General features: G+C 35.4%; 1 protein-coding gene across 4 annotated transcripts in view; it reads left to right on the forward strand.

Annotated features, from left to right (window-relative positions):
- The window catches only part of AP-1gamma (adaptor protein complex 1, gamma subunit), a 36,938-nt gene that overhangs the window by 9,451 nt on the left and 2,909 nt on the right, over positions 1-24,578 (forward strand). For all 4 annotated transcript variants that reach the window (XM_076113086.1, XM_076113087.1, XM_076113088.1 and 1 more), the window contains exons 4-18: positions 1,284-1,472; positions 9,654-9,892; positions 11,285-11,361; positions 17,186-17,281; positions 18,344-18,670; positions 18,995-19,213; positions 19,549-19,707; positions 20,314-20,401; positions 21,045-21,192; positions 21,829-21,915; positions 22,166-22,310; positions 22,944-23,048; positions 23,326-23,491; positions 23,940-24,091; positions 24,361-24,453. In XM_076113086.1, coding sequence (XP_075969201.1) covers positions 1,284-1,472; positions 9,654-9,892; positions 11,285-11,361; positions 17,186-17,281; positions 18,344-18,670; positions 18,995-19,213; positions 19,549-19,707; positions 20,314-20,401; positions 21,045-21,192; positions 21,829-21,915; positions 22,166-22,310; positions 22,944-23,048; positions 23,326-23,491; positions 23,940-24,091; positions 24,361-24,453 — 2,290 coding nt within the window. The remainder of the gene's footprint in view (positions 1-1,283; positions 1,473-9,653; positions 9,893-11,284; positions 11,362-17,185; positions 17,282-18,343; positions 18,671-18,994; positions 19,214-19,548; positions 19,708-20,313; positions 20,402-21,044; positions 21,193-21,828; positions 21,916-22,165; positions 22,311-22,943; positions 23,049-23,325; positions 23,492-23,939; positions 24,092-24,360; positions 24,454-24,578) is intronic.

The following is a 24,578-nucleotide window of genomic DNA, read 5'->3' on the forward strand; positions in this document are numbered from 1 at the left end:
ATATAGCACATTTTGTCTGACGTCTTAGCGCGCTAATATTTGAGTACTAGATAGATACCACGGCACAGATTTATGTTATCATTCACTGGATTTTATTATCATTCTTACTCAAAAGTAAGATTGATTAATCACCTTTCTACTCTTTATTTTAGAACCACTCTTTTAGAATTCTTATATTTACAATCAATTTCAGACAGCTTGACATAAAGACGTAATATTATTCCGTGTTATTTGCGAAAGCTAGCTTGAGAACGCCTACATATTCCAAAGAAGTCTAATAAGACCTACAAGTAAAACGAATTCTACTTAGTATACCCCAAAGGCGCGGTGAAATAAATGTTACCTACATTTATAGAATAGAAACTTAACAAATATTTCCCTGCGGTATGAAGGCTAAGTCACGGTTGATACAAAAAACTGAGATTAGGTCTCTCGGGGCTCGCTCCCAAACATCGTATTTCATTTGGGTCAACGTAAAATAAAACGAAAGACGCTTTAGCAAAAAGGTTGTTATTTTAGGATATTAAATCCCTAAAAGCGATTGTTGTACGCTTGTAGTGGTGAGATCTTTGATAAAGTGATTCATGTTTTTTTGGTTTAAAATAATGTTTGCCTTTTTATATTAGGGTCTTATTATTCCTACATTAAGTATACCCGCGTCGTTGATGACTTTTGAAAGAATAATTGAAAGCTATGTTACTTTAAAGTCTAAAAGTAGAGTCCACAAATCACGAACGATTTACACAATATGATCAATGTTCTACTGTGAAACTAAGAAGATACTTTTAAACAGATTTTGTAAGCAACTAATATAGGAAAGTGTCGTCGCACTTCGGTCGGTGTCATTCAATTAAAAGTTCGCTGGACTCGCTCCTTGAGTCTATCGCTTTATCTCGCCTCTCTGCTATCGTACTAGGTATCGTTTTGGCTGACTGGCATCAGATATAAGCTGTCCTGTCTATCCAATTTGTCGCCTCGCCAATTTGCGCCCGTAAGTCATAGTCCGAACCGACCGTAAATAGTAATATTTTTGCGGGTAAATATTGATACATGCGGGCTTGTACCCTATAAACTTCTGCACCCCATTTCGCAGCTGATATTGAAATAGTAGCCCTTAGGCGCATCCGGCGTGAGGATAAATATCCTAATAAAGTCTGGTTTATAACCTGATATTTTTTGTAATAGAAATCTTCCCAAGTGAACAGATTTGCGTAGGTACAGGAACTAGTCATTAATAAACTCGTAATCTAACTCATAAATTAATCTAGTTTTCCTTCCACCAGATGTCGGAACATAGCGAAACTCCTCTACATCCACATGCTGGGTTACCCAGCGCACTTCGGCCAGCTAGAATGTCTCAAGCTGATCGCGAGTCCAAGGTTCACGGACAAACGGGTCGGCTACCTCGGAGCCATGCTGTTACTCGACGAACGCCAAGACGTCCACCTGCTCATCACCAACTGTTTAAAGAAGTAAGTACAAAACTTAAGCTTTAAGATTGAAGACACTTCGGAACTTTAGCCGAGAAACTTTACTGGAAGCCGAGAAGTTTAGATTTGTTTGTGGCTCACTTTTTGCAGCAAACAGATGTGCTAGCTCTGACTGAATCAGAACTAACGGATTTATATTTCAAGGTATTATGAAAGTTTCTAGTTAAAAGTTTTGTCAGTGAACTGTAGGGTAGTCTCCCTGGCTTTTCGGTACCGTATAATTTTAATATTCAACAAAACTGTCGTCAGCTGTTAGGACAAAGAAAAATCAGACGAGCCTTAAGTTAAATATTAATGTGGCCATTACTAATGACGTACAAAGGCCTGATATTCACTAATTACGTGTCGTATTTAAACCAATGTAGACTTATCCTGTTGAGTCCGTCCAGATATTTATGACGAGGGTCCGTATCTGCACATAGCAACCTTTACACACCTTTACACAAGTTTGCAACAAACCCGATAGACGAAGTTTGACTCCAACTTTTCGACTGTACCCAAGCAAAAAGTTGGCCCAAATGTTTGGCAAACTTGTTAAGTCAGTCATGTTATGCTATTCTATAGTTCAAATAATTTGGTGTTGTTTTAGATATAAGTTTGGTGGTGCGGTTCGCGTGCAGCCCTCATGGCCGCATACTTCACGTTAATTGGCCACGATAAAAAACACAGTTTTACCAGTGCATTATAATCTATCTATTATTCATGTTGAAGCATTTTTAAATTGTTTTTGTAACAAGGAAAATGGTTTCGCTCCATTGGTTTAGCGGCTAAAGTGCGATAAAGGTACTGTTAACTATGCAAATAGTAATAAACGTAAAGTGAAGTTCGTGCTGTAATTAAAGTGGTTATTTCAAAGATACGTTGAAAACGTATACGTACTTTGAAATCCTCTAAGGGAGTATACCACTCCATTTCCTACCCTTAAAAATGAATTCATATGAAACGAATGGCCATAAAATTCCCCGGCACCTTATTAAATTTCACGATCGTTCCGAGTTCCGACCCGAGTTACTTTTATTACGCGAGTATAATCTACAGTAATAATATTAGAAGCAGGAAGCATGGGATTACACCGACTGAACACAGGAACACTTACGAGTGCGGTAATCCTACTATGTCCGGTGTCCCACAAATGTCCACGATTTAATAAACTATACAAACTTTACTACCCGCATTTCACGCGAGCGTGTGAGAGGTCCGATAAAATTTGAACTGCTAGAAGGAGACAGAATTTCCCTTTACGCTATACATTGGTATACAATGTAGGCGTGTAAAACAAAAATGTATTGTCTATTTGGAAGACAATGGAATACGCTCAACCCATTTGCGACAAAATGTTCGTTATTTTTGGATCGCCGGGAACTCCCGATATGTCACATAAATGTTAATGAATATTCGTTTATTAATAACTTGAACCTTTTGTTCTTTAGTCAAAAGATAGCATTTTGTATTCTTGTATTAAAATCAATGTAAAAAAAAGCCACTTCTGTCTTAGTACTCTTACTCCTAATAAATTCCGTCTTGAAGCCTGTTTTAAAAGTAGTAGGTGGTTCCATAATACATAGACCTGTGTAGCAAAATTAGCTCCATGTGGGAGGGTGTCTTATCACGATATTCCTACGCTCTTTATTATATTACCTTTGTATGTGTAGCGCATCAAATATAATGAATGGGCGTAAATGATGTACTATTTACACGTATACTGACGTCTCTCTTTTTATCCCTTTGTCAGATTTATAAAAAGCATTGACTTTATGAAATATCACTTGTGTTATCTTATCAGATAGTATGAGTCATGACACTTTATAAATACAAAGATATCATAACATTTTGATTATTGCTTTTGCAGTTTAAAAAGTTTTGTACATTTTCATTACTAATCCCTCCCTCATTCCGGGAGGACTCTCTCAGAACTCTTTTAGTGGAACAGGATAGTGTTAAATGTTTTATTCTTTTTATTATCATCTTGAATAACTTATTCTATATTCGTAGAGAATCTAGATTTTATGTACATTAAATTTTAAACTCAATTCGTTAAAATATTCCGGTCTATACTGAATAAACGATGCAGCTGAGTGCTTTATAAAATACCTGTCAAATAAAGCCAATAGCTATTTATAATTTTGACACTATTGGGACTGAAATATAGGATTTTGTTCCCCAATTTTACTCAACAAATTGCACGGCATATATTCTCACTTAATTTCCATATTGCAGGATAAACCGTAGCTCTAATGCTCCACCTGCGTTAACGTTAATTGGCTGCGTTAAAATGTACTTTAATTAAAACGTTCAAAATGACATGTTAAATCAGTGGCTTCATTAGTGAAGCTCGGCTCTTAAAGTTGTTCTAGCTGATTTATTATTAATTGCATTATCTTTTAAAATATACCCTTTTTTCTGTGAAAAGTAATTTTTACATGTACCTGACTCCTTATCCCACTCAGATGGGAACGGTACATAATATTTATTTTTACTCTGTCTTCACACCTTTCTTGTTCATATCATCTTTCACACTATCAATTCATCACCTATTTAGTTTTAATAAAATTAAATAAATATCTTTGGACAGACGATCTTTGGAGACATACGGTCATCTGGTTCCAAAATAAGCAGAGCTTGTACTAGTAAGCAAACAACTGATGTAGTATAGAATGATACAATTTAGCTGTACCTAATGCAGTTTGTAAATTGACAAATTACATTGTCGACCACATATGCGAAATGCTTTTAATTACGTGTTAATTTACGGGCTTAAATGATGTTGCATTAGCCGTTTTATACATAAGCAAATTAGCCAACATTTAAACAATCTGTATAACAACATTAACCATATTAAAAGTTTTCAAATTACACACGATATCGATATGCATCTCGAATGGTAATCGATATAAAGCGGCATGCGTTTCTCGATTCAATCGTTTCAATCGATGTATGAACGTTTAATGAATGACTCACTGATTAATGCTAGCGATCCAAGTTCTTGCCCATTGTTTTGTGTGATTGATGTTATTGTGCTATAGGGTTACGGTTATAGTTATATAGCCTTCGTTCAGGGTTAAAACATTGCTATACTATATTTTTATAGGATTATTTAATGATACTCCAATTTTTTTGATTGAGTACCAGATTCGGCAGAGAATGGTTTGTTGAAATAATCAGAATATGTTAGCCAATTTTAACAAAGCCATATTAAATTTTGCAGTAAGTATTTCTTTCTTCCTAAGTCGATAGCCTTAGTTTTTCAGTTTATTGTGTACAATCAGACGTAGCTAGAGGTCTTTTTTAAAAACACGCTAATTGAAAAAAAAATGTAATTGATTTCAGGATAACGTCAATAGATGCTATTATTTAGACTGGACATTACTTAGAAATTACCTTCGATGAAAGGTTGATGTTTATTTTCATAGAAAAATATGTTCGCCAGTCCCTCGATTTTTTATTATTGAAATATACCCGATAATGAACATAAAGTTTTAATCTAATTCATTTCTTAACGAAATGGACATTCATAGACTTATGTTTTAACAAGTTCTCCATTACATTTCAATCTGATACTATAAGTTGCAGTCGAGTCGGCGTTGCGTTGTTGCATCGAACGAGATCCATGCTACTACAACTAATACAGTCATAGGTTTGTTTAAATAAAACATGTCACGTAACATCACCAATAAGGTTTACACGAGAACATTTTAATGGTTTTTGCTATTGCATGCATATTTTTTATTATCTATACGCTGACCACTAGAGGAGCGAAGTATTAAAGATGCCTTTGTTTTATGAAAGGTTATGTTATGATTCATGCATTGCAGCTTATTGATAATATTTTTTGATAATTGAACATATTATCAATCTTCTAAACCTTTATAGGTATACTAGTTCGGTCTGGTTTATCATCACAGCGCTTAATTATGTTTTAATTAGATTATTTATTTAGTCATGCACAAAGAAAGAATTTGCTTACATTTTGACCCCAAGAAGAAGGGGACGGAATCTAGGTTCGTCATTTTGTAACCTGATATTTCAAACAAAATTAATAATGTTACGGGTCCATTATGACAGCTTAAACAACCCCCAAAATATGTGTCCTAAGTCTAACTAAACAGAAAAATAATAGCGCTAGTAAATCCTCTTTCAATTTATAGTCCAATTTACTTGAAATTTAATGTAAAAGTAGCTATTTGCGCATTCCGAGAAGGCCACTCGGTAATTGAATTCAACGACAATCATAGCTTTGGAGCGCGAGTGGTTTCCTCCCAGACCGCCCTGAGCTCCCGTTTGCATTCATTTTCTTATATTGATAAAATAAGGAAAAAGGAACCGCAAGTCGGCAAGCTATTTATACACTTTCGGAAATGAAAAATTCGCCACTTTTCTGCTGAAAGAAGGCTTTTTTGCAATTATGAGAATGGCGTTCGGCCTGTGATAAGGGTAGATATAATAAAAAGACAGACATCATGAACATTTCTCTTTCTTTGCCCGTCTTATGTGGAAACTAATTGTAGTATAGGTACTTCGTTATAATAATTGTATTAAAATCTAAGATAAACAATTACTTAGTAGTATTGTATTGTACAGCCTTTATTATGATGGACTTAATTTTCAAAATAAATGATTTTACAAAAATTATCGACGTTTATACCATACTTCTTAGTGCATGTTCCAATTTATATTCAGCATTATACATTCATCACTGGACTACTTACACTGAAACTGAATATCAACATCACGAGTCGCTTCGTGAGGCAATTGCAGTCTCAATTTTATTTAGTAGAAACCATGACCCAGCTAATACCTACAAGCGTTGTAATAATTATTTATTCTAAAAATACTCCATCACTGAATTAAACTAGTTCCTAAAATTAAGGGATATAAAAAAAGAATCCAAATTTTTGGGTGATTTTCAACAAGCTGTAACTCCGAGGAAAATGGTCGAACAGAAAAAATAAAAAAAGCAAATTGTAGCTCCAAGTGTCTAGTTTTTAGATATGACCATGAAAATTTTTTGTCATGGCCAGGTCTGGAGAAATCCTACGAAAACTACCAAAAAAAATTTTTTCCAAATTTTTTCCCTCCTAAAAAAAGGTCCACGGGCTTCAAAAATTTTTTTTTGATTCTTTCGTTCTAAAGTTCTTTTAGAAAATTTAATCCTCTTTAATTTGCCGTATTCAAAAAGCCTGTACGACGATTTGCCACGGAGTTATCGTCAATCAAAGCAAAAAAGTTATTTTTGACTTTGATATTCAATAACTCCGGAAATAATGATTGTACAGGAAATCAAAGGAGGGTTTTGAAAACTGCACAATATTCCCTATAAGAAAATGTAAACATCTTTGAAGAAAAAATTTTTTTTTGAATTGAATCCTCGGACTGAAAAAAAGACAAAAATTCGCGAAATTAAGGATATTTGGATAACTTGGTATAACTTTGGATAAAATGGATGAACGAAGGATATCGTCGGTAATTTTTCAACCTCAAAGTGTCCCCTAAAATCCTTCAAAAATTCAAAGCGCTGCGATTTTTTTTTCATTGTGCCCCTAAGCTTCAAATTCTTTGTTGTTGCAAAAATCACCATTGTGAGCAATTTTGTGATTTTTATTCATTTTTTTAATAAAAAAATTTATCCTCTCTAAAATCTTTATTTTTTCGATTAAAAAGCAAATCGCGTGCCTATGCTCACTCCACGACATCGTCGAGCCCGATTGGCTTATGTGCATGACCATCACGATTGGGGTCGTAGACAGTGGACCAGCGTCTTATGGACTGACGAATCTCGATTTTGACTTCATGGCAGCGATAGACGATCTCTCGTTTTGCGATTTGCTTTTTAATCGAAAAAATTAAGATTTTAGAGAGAAAAAAAAAAATTATTACAAAAATGAATAAAAACCACAAAATTGCTCACAATGGTGATTTTTGCAATAACAAAGAATTTGAAGCTTCGGGGCACAATGAAAAAAAAATCGCAGCGCTTTGAATTTTTGAAGGATTTTAGGGGACACTTTGAGGTTGAAAAATTACCGACGATATCCTTCGTTCATCCATTTTATCCAAAGTTATACCAAGTTATCCAAATATCCTTAATTTCGCGAATTTTTGTCTTTTTTTCAGTCCGAGGTTTCAATTCAAAAAAAAATTTTTTCTTCAAAGATGTTTACATTTTCTTATAGGGAATATTGTGCAGTTTTCAAAACCTTCCTTTGATTTCCTGTACAATCATTATTTCCGGAGTAATTGAATATCAAAGTCAAAAATAACTTTTTTGCTTTGATTGACGATAACTCCGTGGCAAATCGTCGTACAGGCTTTTTGAATACGGCAAATTAAAGAGGATTAAATTTTCTAAAAGAACTTTAGAACGAAAGAATCAAAAAAAATTTTTTGAAGCCCGTGGACCTTTTTTTAGGAGGGAAAAAATTTGGAAAAATTTTTTTTGGTAGTTTTCGTAGGATTTCTCCAGACCTGGCCATGACAAAAAATTTTCATGGTCATATCTAAAAACTAGACACTTGGAGCTACAATTTGCTTTTTTTATTTTTTCTATACGACCATTTTCCTCGGAGTTACAGCTTGTTGAAAATCACCCAAAAATTTGGATTCTTTTTTTATATCCCTTAATTTTTGGGACTAGTGTATATTGTTTGACAAAGTCCAGTGCGTATTAGAAATATTTGTCACTTGTTCCAACGGTAAAGGAAAACATCGTGATGCAACCTTGCATGCCCGAGAGTTCCCTAAGAACAGTTCTTGAAGGTATGCAAAGTCCCCAACCCGCACTTGGCCAACGTAGTGGACTCAAAGGCTTAACCCTTCTTCCAGGAGGGGACCCTCGCCAAGCAGTGGGACATTAAAGGTTTTTTTTTTGGTAACTCTAGTGCAATGCACCCACAGTCCTACACGATACATTAGCATAAGTTAACTGATAACATTACACCTGCCGTGTTATCAGTATCGATTGTGTGTCGTTGACATCACAACCTGGCCTTGCCATACTGTCACCGTTCAACGCTTTAAAATGGATGCGCAAGATTTGCTATATCGTTTGCCCTAGATTTTGCGATTATACTATTTGATATTAGCAAAAAACACTGATAATGTATAATATTACTTGGTTTTTTGTGTGTATTTGTGAAAATATTGAAGTTCGACATTAAAATTAGTTTCAAAGTAAAGAATGTCGAAGATTATTGTTACTTATGTACTACGATGTAAAATGGGTTATTGGAATCTTTAGCTGTAACTGCCTTCTAAGAAATATAGTATAGTGTATCTGTAAAGTAAGGGTACATTTTTTGAGGACGAGGAGGCATACGTAAGACAGGTTGTCTTACGTATGCCTTAAATTGATACGTTTGACAACATTTCGTTCCAGTAGTAAAGCAGAATTAACAGTCGCATGGCTATAAGTTAGCGAAAACATCTTTTTTTTTTCACAAGAAACGATATTTTACTTCGTTAACAACTAAAGTTATTGTACGTAATAGCAGTCACTGGCAAAATTTTAATGAAACAATTGGACGACTATTTATTCTACTTTACTAGTAAGACAAGGTTATAAGATAAATGAAAAACGATCCAATAATAACATCACAGTTCGATCTATGAAGTTCTTGATTGCATGACTAATGAACGCAAAAACAGCATTAAGGCATTACCGACCTACTTGTGAAGTTAGTTTATAATATTTGATTTAAAAGCAATTTGCCACCACACTTCAAGATGATCGGCATTTGATTAAAACTGCGCGACGTTAGTTAGTTAGGCTGACGCGATTTACTCTCAATTTGAATTTAATCACTACTAAAGAGGACTAGAGGATCTCTACTAAAGTTGTTTTCTCGACAGCCAAATATCAATCAGAAAATCTTTGGAAAGTCTATACAGGTTTCAGAAAGAAATAATTTAATAATCCTTCTTTTAGAATCTGTTACGATTTTATTAGTCTGCTTTACTTTGTAACTAATGTCGTACCAAATTGTGTTCTCTTGTCTCTGCCTACCCCTATGAGAAAGTGGCGCGTATGTACTTTACAACCGTAAACTAAAAATCGCTATGAGCCTTCACGTGTCGTCTACAGGACTCCACCGAACAAGTCTCAAAATTTACCATTTCCTTATAAAAGAAACTATTTTATCTCATCTAATTCCTAATTTTCTTTCACAGTGACCTGAACAGCAACACGCAATTCGTGGTCGGTCTAGCACTATGTACTCTCGGAGCCATCGCGTCTCCGGAGATGGCGAGAGACTTGGCGTCCGAAGTGGAACGCCTGATCAAGTCTCCCAACGCGTACATCAAGAAGAAGGCGGCTTTGTGTGCCTTCAGAATAATAAGAAGAGTGCCGGACTTAATGGAGATGTTCCTACCTGCGACTAGGAGTTTGTTGACTGAGAAGAATCACGGTAAGATAATACTACTTCCTCAACATCATCTACTGCCTCCGTGGCGCAGTGCTTTAAGTCACCACGCTGCAACTATTGCGCCAGGAGGTCGTAGGTTCGATTCCCACATGGGACAATTATTCCACAAATAATTGTTTCGGGTCTGGTTGTGCTAAAAGTCCCCGCGACACAAGAGCAATTCTTAGTGCGGGAGTTGTCTTTTTAAAAATATAAAATAAAATATAAATATTGGTATATTCTTCTATTGTAGATGATTCAGGTAGCGTCAGATAAAAGAATGGGCGAGCGAACGTCTTTATTCGTGGCTAATGATTCATGTGACGTTATATAAAGGAATAGGTAGAAGGACATTTTCCATCGTGGCTTAAAAGGTATTTGGGGAATGGATAGGTGGCATTTTTTGATGAAGATGAAAAACCTACACTATACTTGGTTCGGTATTTAAGCCCACGTCATCGTAAGGTGAACAGCCTGAACTGAAACTATTTCTTTATAGGTACCTTTTCATTTCTATATTTACGAAGATATTGATTAAATGTGTAGGATTTTAATTAGTGACTTGCATAATTTACTTAATTCTTACTAACTTTGACTAGTTCTAGACGCAAGGCCTGAAAATTACTAAAGAAATAGCAACATCGATGAATTAAAAACGCGTTTAGCTTAGTGTTTTCATACTCCAGTTATTCAAAGATATGTAAATCGACCGGTAACATTGATTAATGTATGAAAGTCAAGGTTCTAACATTTGGAGTTCATTGACCTCTCGATAGAAATTGAATAGGTCTGAAGTGTTAGCCCTCCAGTATTAGATTGTAACAATAATATCGATGGTTCTGGGTTAATAAATGTACGGTAGCACGCACGGTATAATGTGTACTGACACGCAATGCCTTCAGGCGCTAGACGTCTGTGTTATAATGCCTATGGTCTAGACTTAACTATGTATGTATGTACATATGTATGTCTGCGCTTAGTGTAGCCACCGTGGAAGTTATTTTGTGGAAATTCTACCTATTTTGTTCCCAGCGATAATAGTTATTTCTGTGTAATTTCTTTATTTTATTTGAATAGCAATTTATTATTCACCTTTAAACGTGTAAAAGATAGGCGAAAATACAGAAATGAAGTAACTACAATATTTTTTGTAGTTGTTTACCTTTTCGCTTAATATATTTTTTATGAAAGTCTTGGTTTAGTAGCACTTAATCATTAAACTAAAACATATCTGTAATTAAATAATATATAGGTAAAATTACCATGACAGAGTAAAGCCACAATTGACTGTATTATTTTCACAAAAGACGCAACACCTTTGAAAACTTTCTCGCGAAAATTTTCCTCATCTTTATAAGTTCTCATTCTCTATAATAAGCAATAAATTGTCGTCAGGTGTGCTGATAACTGGAGTCACACTCATCACGGAGATGTGTGAAAACAGCCCAGACACACTCAACCACTTCAAGAAGGTAAGATATACAACAAACACATTTATTTATACGTATATAAGGTGCAATTTACTTTGCGCTAGATCTGTACATATCATATTTTTGTTACTTAGTTTTAAGTCAACACATTTTTGATTGGAACAGACCAAATATTATTTCTGTTAACGGATTTAACTTCGAAATCTTTCTTTTGTGTGAATAAATTTAACTCTAGTGAGCACAGTAGATTTATCCTCAAACGAGATATTGGATTTCGTTGTATATTTAAGATTAAAAACTTATCATAACATAGGCCAAATGGATATTTAAATAAAATATCAAACAGTTCACAATTTTATTTTATAGATTTTAATTAAAATACCCTACTGCGAATATCTACAAAGACAAGACTTAAGGCTATAACACTTTCTTTAAACATGTAAAAGAAAGTAGGTACGTGTTTCCAATCTTCTAAAATAATGTTCGAAAGCCATTATCGGCTTACGATTTTTACTCTACATAATGTTTTTTTTATTTCACTGAAGCGAAAACCGAATAAGAAAACCAGTATACATAGTTTTACTAAATTGATACTTCATTTTTATTGTTTTTTTCACTAAATCAGATTCTACGTATTTTTTTATAAAACAAAGCTCATATCGATAGCTCTACACACAAACATAGATTTTCCAGCCAATCAAAATGTTATTACGTCCCATTCTGATTAAGCATAGGTTTTAATGCCTCGTAATTAAATCGGGTCCCACGATTATAGGTGATTTTACTATTTTCCAGTCAATAAAAGAAAATCTAACAAGCTGATGTTTTCGTCGTCATAATTATAGCTTTGTTCGAAGTCAATTTATATTTTTGACAGTCTCCCCAAAAGTTCAAAATTGTTTCACTTATCTTATGTTACAAAAATCCACCCTAAGCCAGCTACATTATTTTCTTAGGCTTCATTTTTCAATCGTCTAGTACTTGTTTTCTTTAAATGACTTACACACTTTGACATCATAGAAATTACGACAAAGTTATTCTTCAAAAAAAGTCGTCTATTTGATGTTGAAAAGCTCATTGAAAGTCATATATTACAACAGTAAAATCAGACCTTAAAGTTATAAATATAAACTAGCATTACCTATGTATAAATAAATTATGTTTGTTTTACCACAATAACCGCGAAAACAGCAGGAGCGTACATTTGTACAGTGCTTTATGTTATAACGCTCATTACTCCATTGTGTTGTGTGATAGATGTCCTTATTACGTACCACGTACATTGTTATGTGATGAATCGTCTAACATTTGCTGTTCTTTGTGTTGATAACTAATTTATTACCAAAATAAACATATCATTGATGGAATTTTGCTAGATTAGGAAAGAAAGTGTAGTACTCAGTAAGAGTAGTTATTGGTCCTTACTTCCGAACTAGCGGTAAATTATAGGATTAAATAATATGATTTAATTATTGTATTTAGTGAGGTACTTACTTCATCATGCACTTTTTAACTTGGTTGGCTAGACGTTTCGGCATAAGATACACAAGCCGTTGTTGGAGACTGAGCAATTTAATGTGATAATCGGAAGTGAAGTAGTTCGCATATTTATAAAATTGATCCATTTTTGGATCTCTTTTTGGGAAGTTTAAATTAAATACAGAGTTTTCACACCGTTTGCCAAAAACTTATAACTACACGTTTGTTTAAAAGTTAAAATCTCAACCAATTTTCTAACCGCCTTACACGTGTATTCCATAGGCCTCTTCTATAAATCATATCAATACATCCAGTTCAGTAGACGATAATAATTATACGTCAACATCTTCTAGTTAGCAGATAAACCAGTTTGCCAGACTGGTTTCCATTTGATTTCTAACCAGATAATCGATGCCGCTACATACACACCCACTTTGATCTTGACGCGTCATTATTACATACAAATATACATTGAAATTGCTATAACAGACTTACTACTTTATACGTCGAACATACAATGCTGGTTTAGTTAGAGCAAGCGGTTAGAAAAACGGGATATACTCAACTTTTCTTAAATTACCGCTATTTATGAAGTGATTTGAAATCACGTAGAACGCTACTTGTATACTTATTATTTACTTACCTATATTTATAATGTATAATGAGAGATTAATAATAATATATGAGTCATAATTCTATGTATAAATAATGCAAACCAGATACTATAATAATAATATGTATTAATTAATAATAATTCAAGAACAATTTTCATACCGTGCAGTACCTCACTTTAAAATTTTGATACTTACTTTATCACTAAGTCTTGAAAAAAAACATTAATACGTAATTTACTAAAGCCCGAAGTATATCGTTAATCGTATCAAAAATATTAAGTTCAAAGGATGCTCATGAATTCAAATTAAAACCATGGAAACAAGGCCTTATAAAAAGCAAGTCTTTGTCATTAGTCAGGAGCAATATAAAAATATGAAAAGTAAATAAAGCAGCTATCACTATCAGTTCTCTGTTACAATTATAACTGGTCGTTATCAGTCTTATCATATCAATAGCAACGTGTCCACGGTCTGTTAGCCGTTATCGCGATGTTTTTGTTTAATAACTCTAACGGCAAACGCGTGGCAGTTTATTTGTTAATAACGGATTTGTTATACTACTGATTTCTTCAATCGTATATTTAAATAACCCAAAGCCCAAACTCTCCCTCGTTCAGGAGAAGACTCTAGGGCGGTAGTGGGCCCAGTGAAGAGAGTTTTTATGCATTTAAATCATGGATTTAAATATTAGGTCGGGGAAAAAGTCTCTTCGCATTATAGTGTGTATGAACTTGTAATAAAATCTTTTCTCTACATAAAAAAGCTCGATATTTGGGTACCTCACGAGCTCACTGAAAGAAACCTAATGAAACGTGTACTCATTTGTGATTCTTGAAGCCAAAGAGATTTTATTGCAAGTTCATACATACTATAATGCGAAAAGACTTTTTCCCCGACCTAATATACTTAAATAACCCAAGGCTTAACCCCTTCCTCGTTCAGGAGGAGACTCTTGCCCCGTATTGGGCCCAGTGAAGAGTTTTTATGCATTTAAATTTTGTTATTCCTACGTAATGTAGTCTCGGACCCAAGACCAAAACTAAGATTTCTTTCGTGGCCCCAGAAATGTCCCGGAAATGATCAGCCTGGCTCTGGCAACCCTAGTTTAATGAAGAAAGGATATTTTTAACGATTATGTAGATTTAATTTGGTTCATGAATCTCAAAGTCAATTGATTTTAAGTTTTCGTAATTTTCTATAACTCTACATACACAAGCAAACGTAGGCGTTAACCGTTAACTTAGTAGCGAGCTACTAAGACTATACTAAGAAAACATTATCTATGAATCATTGCGGTAAAGCCCAAACTGACTATTTAAGGGAATTTCCTCAAAACATAGCAAAACACGTCAAGTAGTGTGGTCAGAGTCTTCCAGTATTATTTATTTATTTGTAGTAACACTTGCTATTCTATTGTTTTCTATTTAGGCCGAAAAAATAAAAAAACATGTTAAAGTCCCTTCAAAAAGTATAAACCTCGTGCAGTTGCTGCTACTTTGACGTGTGTTATAGCGAGAAATACTTAGAACACTTAAAATTGAGAGTCGTTTGCGTATTGGGCCGAATATTAGACCTAAATTAATAAGTTATTAGACTTTAACCACACTACTGATATTCATAATATACCTTTAAGCCTACAGAATTGTTTTAGTTAAGTTATCATGTAATCATTATACACTAATCATACTTATGTTTATGTTGTCCCGTAGGAGAGCGGACAGCGCGAGGTAACATGCAAACGCTGATCCATGCACTTTATACGTGTTTGTAGTCTGATTACATTGTTTTGTAAAAACATTTTATACCTTATAGTGTTGATTTTTAAGGATAGTTTAACGTTATGAACAAAAATCGTTAGTAATTGTAGCTAAAGAAGAAAATAAATTGAAATTTATGAAAAAATGTCCAGTAAAAGAATAGAAATTAGAAACTCTTGTCTAAAGACAATTTTACAGTGGTACTAGAGGTATTGCCTGTTGAATAATATTGAAGCAAAAAATGAAAATATTTTTACACTAGTAAAGTAAATCGTTTTTTTTATACTAAAAAACTATTCAAGACCAAAATATTAGTTTAGGCTCTAGTAAAAAAAGTTAATATATTTGTTATAATAATAGTTTACATAAAAGTATGCACGAGAGCGAACTAAAGTCAAATGTATTGAAAAAAGTTCCGTTGCTAAAACACACAACACATAACTCTCTTTTTAACACATTAATAAATAACCAAGCAACAGCATAGTACTAAAATGATTTAAAAAAGGTATTAAAATGTTCCATTACGCAATATTTTACAAAAAAACAATAGATTTTACTATAAATTACAGCGTTTTTAGTTGCTCGCCACAATGTGATCAGACTACAATACAAGCATGATTGTAATGTTTATTGTGTTGGTTATATAACCATATTTATACATGGTTTTATATACAAACTTTATGGATCAAGCCTTCACGTTGTACCACTCTAATACACTTTACAAAAAAAACAGGTTTTCTTTTCAAATAGAATGAAGAAACTTTTTACCCAATTAAAAGTGTTATTTTTTTGAAATTACAATCATAAACGTAGCCTCTCTTTCAACTATGTTAGAGTCGGCTTCCAGTCTTACCGGATGCAAAATGGATACTAAATTTTCAATTTCAATATCTCTCATATTATATTTGTAATTGTTTCATTTAATTTAAATTTTTTTGACACTTGAAAATCTGAATATATTGAAGTTGACTTGAAGGCTTTCTCCATACCTTGGGACAAACTCATAAAGGTTTAAAACAAAACTCAATCATCTGAGTAGCGTAAAGTAATACATGTGAATAGCACCGAAGTAGGCACATAACAGTGATCATAGGTAGATAGAAACTTTCTAAAAAACATCATTTTTCTCTCTAAATAGATAGCAGTTGACTATTGCTGCCAAATTATTGGTACAATACATTGTATATTTGTATATTTTGATACTTGATATTGTATGTATCAACTCATGTAGTTAGTAGTATACTTGTAATTTGGTAGTGCAGTAACTTTGAAAACTTCTCTCGGTATTTTCTATCCATATATGTATTTCGGTATAATGTAAATGGGTTTTCATGTGAGGCGTTTTGCGACATAAAGCTTTAAATGAAAAGTTTATTTTTATTTTTTTTATTGAATAATAAAAGTAGAGTACACGTGGATCCTTTTGAACACCAAATGTGCTTCTCCACCAATTTTTTGTTCTGGTTGCAATTTTGTTCGAGGTTGTAAGAAAGATTTTATCTGATGGCCATTTCTGTCACAACATTTCTGGGTATTTAGCTATAATAAGTATGCCAAATCAATAATGCATTTTGTATATGGGAAGGATTTCTTAAAGCATATTCGTAAATCAGGACAGTCGCAATATCTAATACCTAAACGCTTTGTGAAACGTCCCACCTGGAAACCCTTTGTAAACCCACATTACTAACTACTCAGACACAGTATGATTTGAGCACAAGAGAGTTCCAGTGACTAATACAACAACAAATCGGCCATATTTTATTTATTGTATCGATATAAGCCCAGTCCCATGTATATTCGCTGTCGTATCGTGTTCGTAACGCCTGTACAAGTAAAATAATCATTAAATTTTCGACAGTATTTAGTATATGCCTGACATGTAAAGTAAAATTTTATTTTTATCGCTTTGCAAATACTTTTATATATTTTTATATATATGTGCCTTGGGTGACACGTTGGTTTTTTTATTTTGTTGGTATACTGTGTGTGTAAAGCATGAGTTTGTTTTTGTAGATCGTACCGAATTTGGTGAGAATATTGAAAAATTTGATACTTGCGGGATATTCGCCGGAGCACGATGTCAGCGGCGTTTCGGACCCGTTCCTACAGGTAATTGTTTATGTATTACTTGTTGCTTCGTCTTATACATAAGTTAGATGTGTCACTTAAAGTTTTACAAAGGCCTATCTTGAAGACTACTGTTGCATGTTTAACTTGCTTAGTACGTTAAAGTGGGTTATGTGCCATTAAATGGAGTAGCGTTTGGGAACACAAGACAATAAAACAATGAATTAATTTACTACTTAAATAAGAAAGTTTGTTTTTCTGAATGAAAGAGGTTTGCATTTGCTCTTGGGGCACAAACTATTCTACAGTTATTCAGTCAGTGAATAAAATATAATTAACATGCTTATTGTTAGAAGTAAAGAATCTACTGATGGCTGCATAAATAAAACTGCGCAGTACAAAAATATAATAAGTCATTATTTAATTATTTAGTATTTGCGTACAAAGTATTAGCGCAATAACTATCAATACTTATTACTCCTGACCTTATGTGTGACAAATAAATTAGAAGTAGTTATCTTATACATACATTTATCATACTAAATTATTTCCTTGGAAGTGGGACCGGAAAACTGGACTCAATTTTCCCAATTGCAAATTATAGGAAAATAGGCAATATGAAAAGTCATAGGTCTGCCTTGAGCTCTATCTTAGTATCTGTTACTTTAAAATGTACAACATTAAAAGTAGTATTTGTAGATAATATATTAGTATGCTATCTGGCTAGTAATTTCACATTCAGGTTGACTGTTTTAACTTACTGAAATAACCAGTACATATTTAAGCAGCCTGTAATAATACAACTCGTATCTCCTGAGATATTTAATGTAGATGTAATAGAAACAAAAGGTACAGATAAAAATGCTTTTAATTTCCTACAGCTTTTTAGCTCACTGAAATGCAAAAGCCTTTTTATTTTTCTAGCCAATTTTGTTAACGTTAGCAACGCTCAGTCTTTCCTAAGTTATAATTTAGATAAATTCAACCTAAGGTATTTTCAGCTCACAATTTATTGTCATACCACAAATGTTGCGTTAATCATGTCCCAAAAACAGCCAGAATTCAGGAAAACAACCATAATTTAACCACACTCAAAAATTGCAGGTGAAAATCCTCCGTCTTCTAAGAATACTAGGTAAAAACGACGCGGAAGCATCAGAAGCGATGAACGACATCCTCGCCCAGGTCGCTACCAACACGGAGACGAGTAAGAACGTTGGCAACACGATCCTATACGAGACGGTGCTCTCGATCATGGACATTAAGTCCGAGAGCAGTCTACGAGTACTAGCCATCAACATTCTCGGACGATTCCTGCTCAATAACGATAAGAATATCAGATATGTAGCGCTGAATACGCTGCTGAGAACTGTACATGTTGACACGTCGGCTGTTCAAAGACATAGGACTACTATTTTGGAGTGTTTGAAGGTATGTTACCCTTACAATATACAATCTCTACATTTTCTACTATTTGATTTAAAAATGCCAGCTGTTTACACAAAGTTTGCAGTTGAAGTATGTAATAAATTGCAATCATAATCTTATGCCACAAAATACATATAATGATAAGTAAAAATACTAAGTTTACTGACACTTTTGACACTTAAACACCCTTACAAAATTATATCCTTAGTGCCATTTAAAAACGTTTTTTTTAAAAAGATTGTAGGTCGCTAGAAACTACAAACACAAAAACAAGTAAAAGAACATTTAAAAAATCCCACATCTCGTCATCACTATTTCTCCTTCCAGGACCCAGACGTATCAATCCGCAGACGAGCGATGGAGTTATCATTCGCTCTCATCAACGGCCAGAACATCCGCAGCATGATGAAGGAGCTGCTCTCGTTCCTGGAGCGCTCGGACGCCGAGTTCAAGGCGCACTGCTCCAGCGCCATGGTCCTCGCTGCAGAGAGATACGCGCCCAACAACAAGTGGCATCTCGACACGCTGTTCAGAGTACTGCTCAAGGTACAACTACAACTCAAGTATTTGCACCAACAAATATAATGAAATAACTATCTGACTCAACAACAATTTTAAAGTTTTTAAATTTTAGTTTAAGTTATTTTAAAGCTTATGTGCAAGTTTTGATATTTAGCGATCTTGACATGTTTTTTATAGAATGTGTAAATTGAATGACTGATTTTGCTAACTTGCGTGCTTTGGCCCATGCACACATTTACAGCAAATATTTAAAACAATAATTTTTGGCACATAATTAATTCTCGATACATTATGTTAACAGTTGCTAGTATAAAGCCAAAGCTATATAGATAAATAACAATATAACGTGTGTGTGTCAGGCGGGCAACTACCTGCGCGACGACACGGTGTCGAGCACGCTGCAGATCGTGTCGGGCGCGGCGGCCGAGCGCCAGGCCTACGCCGCCATGCGCCTGTGGACGTCGCTGCAGCGCTCCGCCACCTCGGGCGACGCCACCGAGAAGCAGCCGCTCATACAGGTCACTCACATAGCACCGAGGGTCTATGACCTCATCTTCAGATAAAGAAAATTACAAGAAGGAAAAAGCACCACCCTGTAAAGTAGTTTTAACTATGACATAAGCCCCCTTTACACACGCTCTATCGCGCATGAAACAACAATCGCGCGTGAAAAAGCGCGCGTGTAAGGGGAAAGGAAAGACCACGCGCCACGCTCATCAGTCAAGCCCGCGAGCAAAATAGCTCTCGAAGACCGCGCTGCTTTCCCACGTAATCCTGTACGCTCCTAATAATGTGCGATACAGTGTGTGTGTGTGTAAAGGCAGCCATAGTCTTGTGATTAAGAGGTTGCTGGCTTCTGCAAAATAGCAAAGAAAATTTACATTATGAAATCAACTACCCATCAAAATCAAATCATTTTTTTATTTAGGTCAAATATTGACACAATTACTGAATCTAACACTAGCTCCGAAAGGTGGTAGAGCCTTTAGCAACTACAGAATTTTAATTTAGAGCAATGTTGTAAACGCCTACTCTATGGGAAAAAGACGCGGTCGGTGTTATAAAGGTCTTGTTAGTAAGTTGTTTTAGTACATTTAATTAATGTTGTATGTTTGCGTTTCCAGGTAGCGGCGTGGACGATCGGTGAATACGGTGACTTGTTGGTCTCGGAAGCCAGTAACGCTATCTCTATGGTCGACGAGGATGGCATCGGTGAGTTTGTACCATAACCTTCTAATAACTCTCTTCTATCTATATTAATAATTTCGCCAAGGGGTACGGTAGACTTGATTGAAAGCTTATATGAAAAGCAAACCATAGAAAAAAATATTTTGAGTCGACAACATAATATTACAACAAAATTCGAATTACAGACAATTTCGTTAAATTCTAATGGCACTGACAAAAAGACCACAGTCGCCATTTTGAATTCTCCAGTTGATGACGTTTGGTGAACATTTTGTTTTTGACAAGTGTTACCATTGCTACGGCATTGCTGTGATTGCCATAGGAAAACTCATCCGAGCGAAGCCTGGTTTTCATCTAGTACGTTTATAAATTCGAAACTAAAACATTGTAATAAAATGTACAGGTCAACAAATTCCAGCAAATAAGGCTAGGTATTAGAGAGCCATTGCTTTTCTGTAATTATTCTGTTGCAAAAAAACAACTTAGCTCTGTGCATTCTACATTTAACAGTTATCCAAAAAAGTCCATTCAGTAGATTTTATATTCACAATTTTTTTAAATACCGTTATTGTCTTTCTGTTGGGCAAGGGTCTGGTCCCAAACGAGGGGGAGTTCACAATATAATATAACGTTTAAATATTTCTAACCAAAGATGTTGTAATTCCAGATGACTTCGTGCGTCCGTCGGAGGAGTCCGTGATCGACATATACCAGAAGCTGCTGTGGTCCACGCAGCTGTCCATCACCACCAAGGAGTACCTGCTGCTGTCGCTCGCCAAGCTCTCCACCAGGTTCACCACGCAGCCCGGCCAAGAGTTAGTATTACACAATACTAGCTTTTACCCACGACTTCTTCCGCCACCTTAATTTTCCCATTATGCGTCATTTTGTCGGGGTAAAAAGTAGCCTATGTCCTTTCTCGGGTATCGAAATATCTCCATACCAAATTTCATGCTAACTGGTTCAGTAGTTTAGGCGTGATTGAGTAACAGACAGACAGAGTCACTTTCGCATTTATAATATTAGTATGGATAATAATGACGATTCCGCGCAGCCTACATTGGTCACATCTTTTAATTTTAGTTAACCCTTTGACCGCCACGGTTGACTATACTCGACAAATCAGAAGGTGCTCACGACGCTATATTTTTGTCGATATTTGCCGACGAAAGCGTCCTGAGCACATTGTTAATGATATTAGATTAATGATAATGGCTTACTTTCTTCCTATGTCATCACATCGAATGCGTTCGTCGGTCAAGCTAACGAATATGTTATTTTTCTATACAATACGCAATTAATGGTACGCTTACCTCAATACGCGACTGATTTAGTGTGGCAAGAACAGGCCCATATTAGCGTCAATTTAAAAAAATAAAACAGGGCCTTTTACCTTTAGAGTACATGCATGAAGAGCTGTTTTTTTATATTTTCTCGTTTTACATTTTCAGTAAAATCCGAGTGATCATTGATACGTTTGGCTCTCACATCCATATCGAGCTGCAGCAGAGAGGGGTCGAGCTATCGCAATTATACAGGTATACTATGGTGCTTTTATGTTAATAATACGTAAAGCTACGCTTGCTACGTTAGAGCCGAGCACAAATTTGTATAGTGTGGACTGAGTTAAGAGCTCAGAATGAGCGCGTTTTAGGAAGAATTTTGTGCTCGACTCGTGTTCGATTCGTCTAGTGAAGCCGCAGCTTAACAATTGTACACATTTGCGTATGAAATGAGTTCGAAACAGATTGTAAAGCAGTGGTAATATAATGTCTATTGTATATACAGGAACTACGCTCACCTGCGGCCCGCGCTGCTGGAGCGCATGCCGGCCATGGAGGCGCCGGCGTCGGGCGCCGACGGCCGCGACGACAGCGACCACGAACACGACCCGCTGTCCGACACCAGCCCCGAACACAGCAAGCCCGACCAGGTACACATACTATACTATACTACATATACGATCCCGCTATACGGCGACCTTCACCGACCTGGTGAATGGACGAAAGTTCAGACCATCCTTGATATATTAGGTCGGGGAATAAGCATTTTCGTATTATAGTATGTATGAACTTGTAATAAAATCTTTTATCTACACATATATGCTCGATATTTGGATACCTCACGAGCTCACTGAAAGAAACCTAATGAACCGTGTACTCATTTGTGATGCTTTTTTTTTTTAAATCTTTATTTAAAGGGAGATGGTTCAAATTTGAACATGTAACCCCCATAGTTCCAACAAAAGTAACAAAAACATTAACAACAAAAAAATAACAATTAAATTGCATTTGTGATTCTTGAAGTCAAAGAAATTAAAAGAGATAATATATTTTTTATATTTTAATGGTTATTAGCAGCCGCCCGCATTATCTCCTGGGGGCACTTTAGTTTCCATATAAACTTTTCCCCACCTATTTTACTCCCTTCTAAGGGGAATTTCTAAAAATCCTTCCTTAGTGCTCCTCTACACTTCCTAAAGAATCTTCACACCTAAGTTAAAATAGGTATAATATTCTAACCAATTTATGTTACACGTATAAAACGATAATGTATTGTGTTTCAGAGCGCGCTATTAGACTTGATCATCGGCTCAGACTCGCTGACGAACGGCGACGTGGAACATAAACCGTCGCAGCCACCTCCTAGCAACAACAACACCAGCAGCAATGTAAGTTTCACAATTTAAAAACGAATTACTACTATTATATATTACCTATATCTCCATTTTTCTTTTTAAACAAGCATCCACTCTCCAATGCGTTAAAAAAATAAGTCAAAAAATATATTATGACGAATTAGATTCTTTTCTTAAGTAATGAGATTACTGTTAAAAAAATCATAAGACATAAATACATAATAAATTATTTACTTCATACACATATACATAACATTATTCAAGTATTTGGGGCCGGGTCACAATAAAGCATGCTATTGTCATTACCCAGGACATCCTGGACCTGCTGAGCGGGTTGGAGCTAACGCCGAGCGCGCCGGTATCGAGCATGGTGAACAACAACATCTCCGCCTCCCCCGCCGCGCCCGCGCCCGCCTCCCTGCTGCTGGACGGACTGTTCGCTCCCCCCACTATGACGCAAGTCGCGCCACCACAAGGTAAGAAAAACGATTTCGTTTGTCAATGACATCCTAGTATTGTTTGTCAAAAAGGTCTTTTCCATGGAATTAACTATCGATAGGTCTTTTCAGATATTTCATCCCATTTATAAATATTAAAAAAGATATACTATGTTACTACGAGTGCCGGATAAAGCCGGCGCGGGGCCCGTAGCAAATGTGAACAGGGGGCCCTTGAGTTACATTTAGCACCTGACGGTATACCTATAAGATGGATATGTATGTGTAGTTGATTCAGAAATTAGTACTTAGCTATGAATAAACATTCCTTACGGTTACCGTAATATTATAGTATTTGATCAACATTGGGATACCACTAATCTAACAACGTTATCTTTCATAGTCAGGTGTCCTTTTTTGTAAGCGATATATCCATAATATTTCGACTGTAACGATTTTTCTGAACGCGATGTAATCCTATCCACAGAGTTGGCGACAGTGACAGCACTGGACAAGAACGGCCTCCGCATCGTGCTGGTGGTGCAGCGCGGAGGAGACTCCGTCACTCTGACGATGCGCGCCGCGTCGTCGTCGCCCGCCACGCTCACTGACTTCTTGTTCCAGGCCGCCGTGCCGCGGGTAACACTACGTTTATTACTAAGCATACATCCCCAAAAGGATACGTTTGATGTTCACATGATTATATTATAAGTTATGTTCAGAATCGTAGTGCATTTGACTGAAAATCGCTAAGATCCGATTTAATCATGAGTTGAATTTCTGATTTCTGCTGTAAAGATCACTCAAGTTCAGCATGTCATATGCTCGGTATTTGACAATAGAGTAGCCTTCATAATATAGACATAATAATTAAACATTATTAACATTATATTATTCAATGTTTGCAGACGTTCCAGTTAGATATGATGTCACCGTCGGGCACAGTGTTGCCGCCACAAGGCGAGATCACGCAAGTACTGAAGATCGCTAATCCATCAAGGGTAAGAACACCAATAACGACCATGTTTTTTATTTTCAATCTTATCTAAATAAGTATAGTGAAGCTTAATTCAGTATGCGTCCATATAATATATAAGTTAACCGTATTGATATGCATATACCCCAC

The sequence above is a fragment of the Anticarsia gemmatalis genome, chromosome 4 (genome assembly GCF_050436995.1).
Source record: "Anticarsia gemmatalis isolate Benzon Research Colony breed Stoneville strain chromosome 4, ilAntGemm2 primary, whole genome shotgun sequence".
Classification (NCBI taxonomy): domain Eukaryota; kingdom Metazoa; phylum Arthropoda; class Insecta; order Lepidoptera; family Erebidae; genus Anticarsia; species Anticarsia gemmatalis.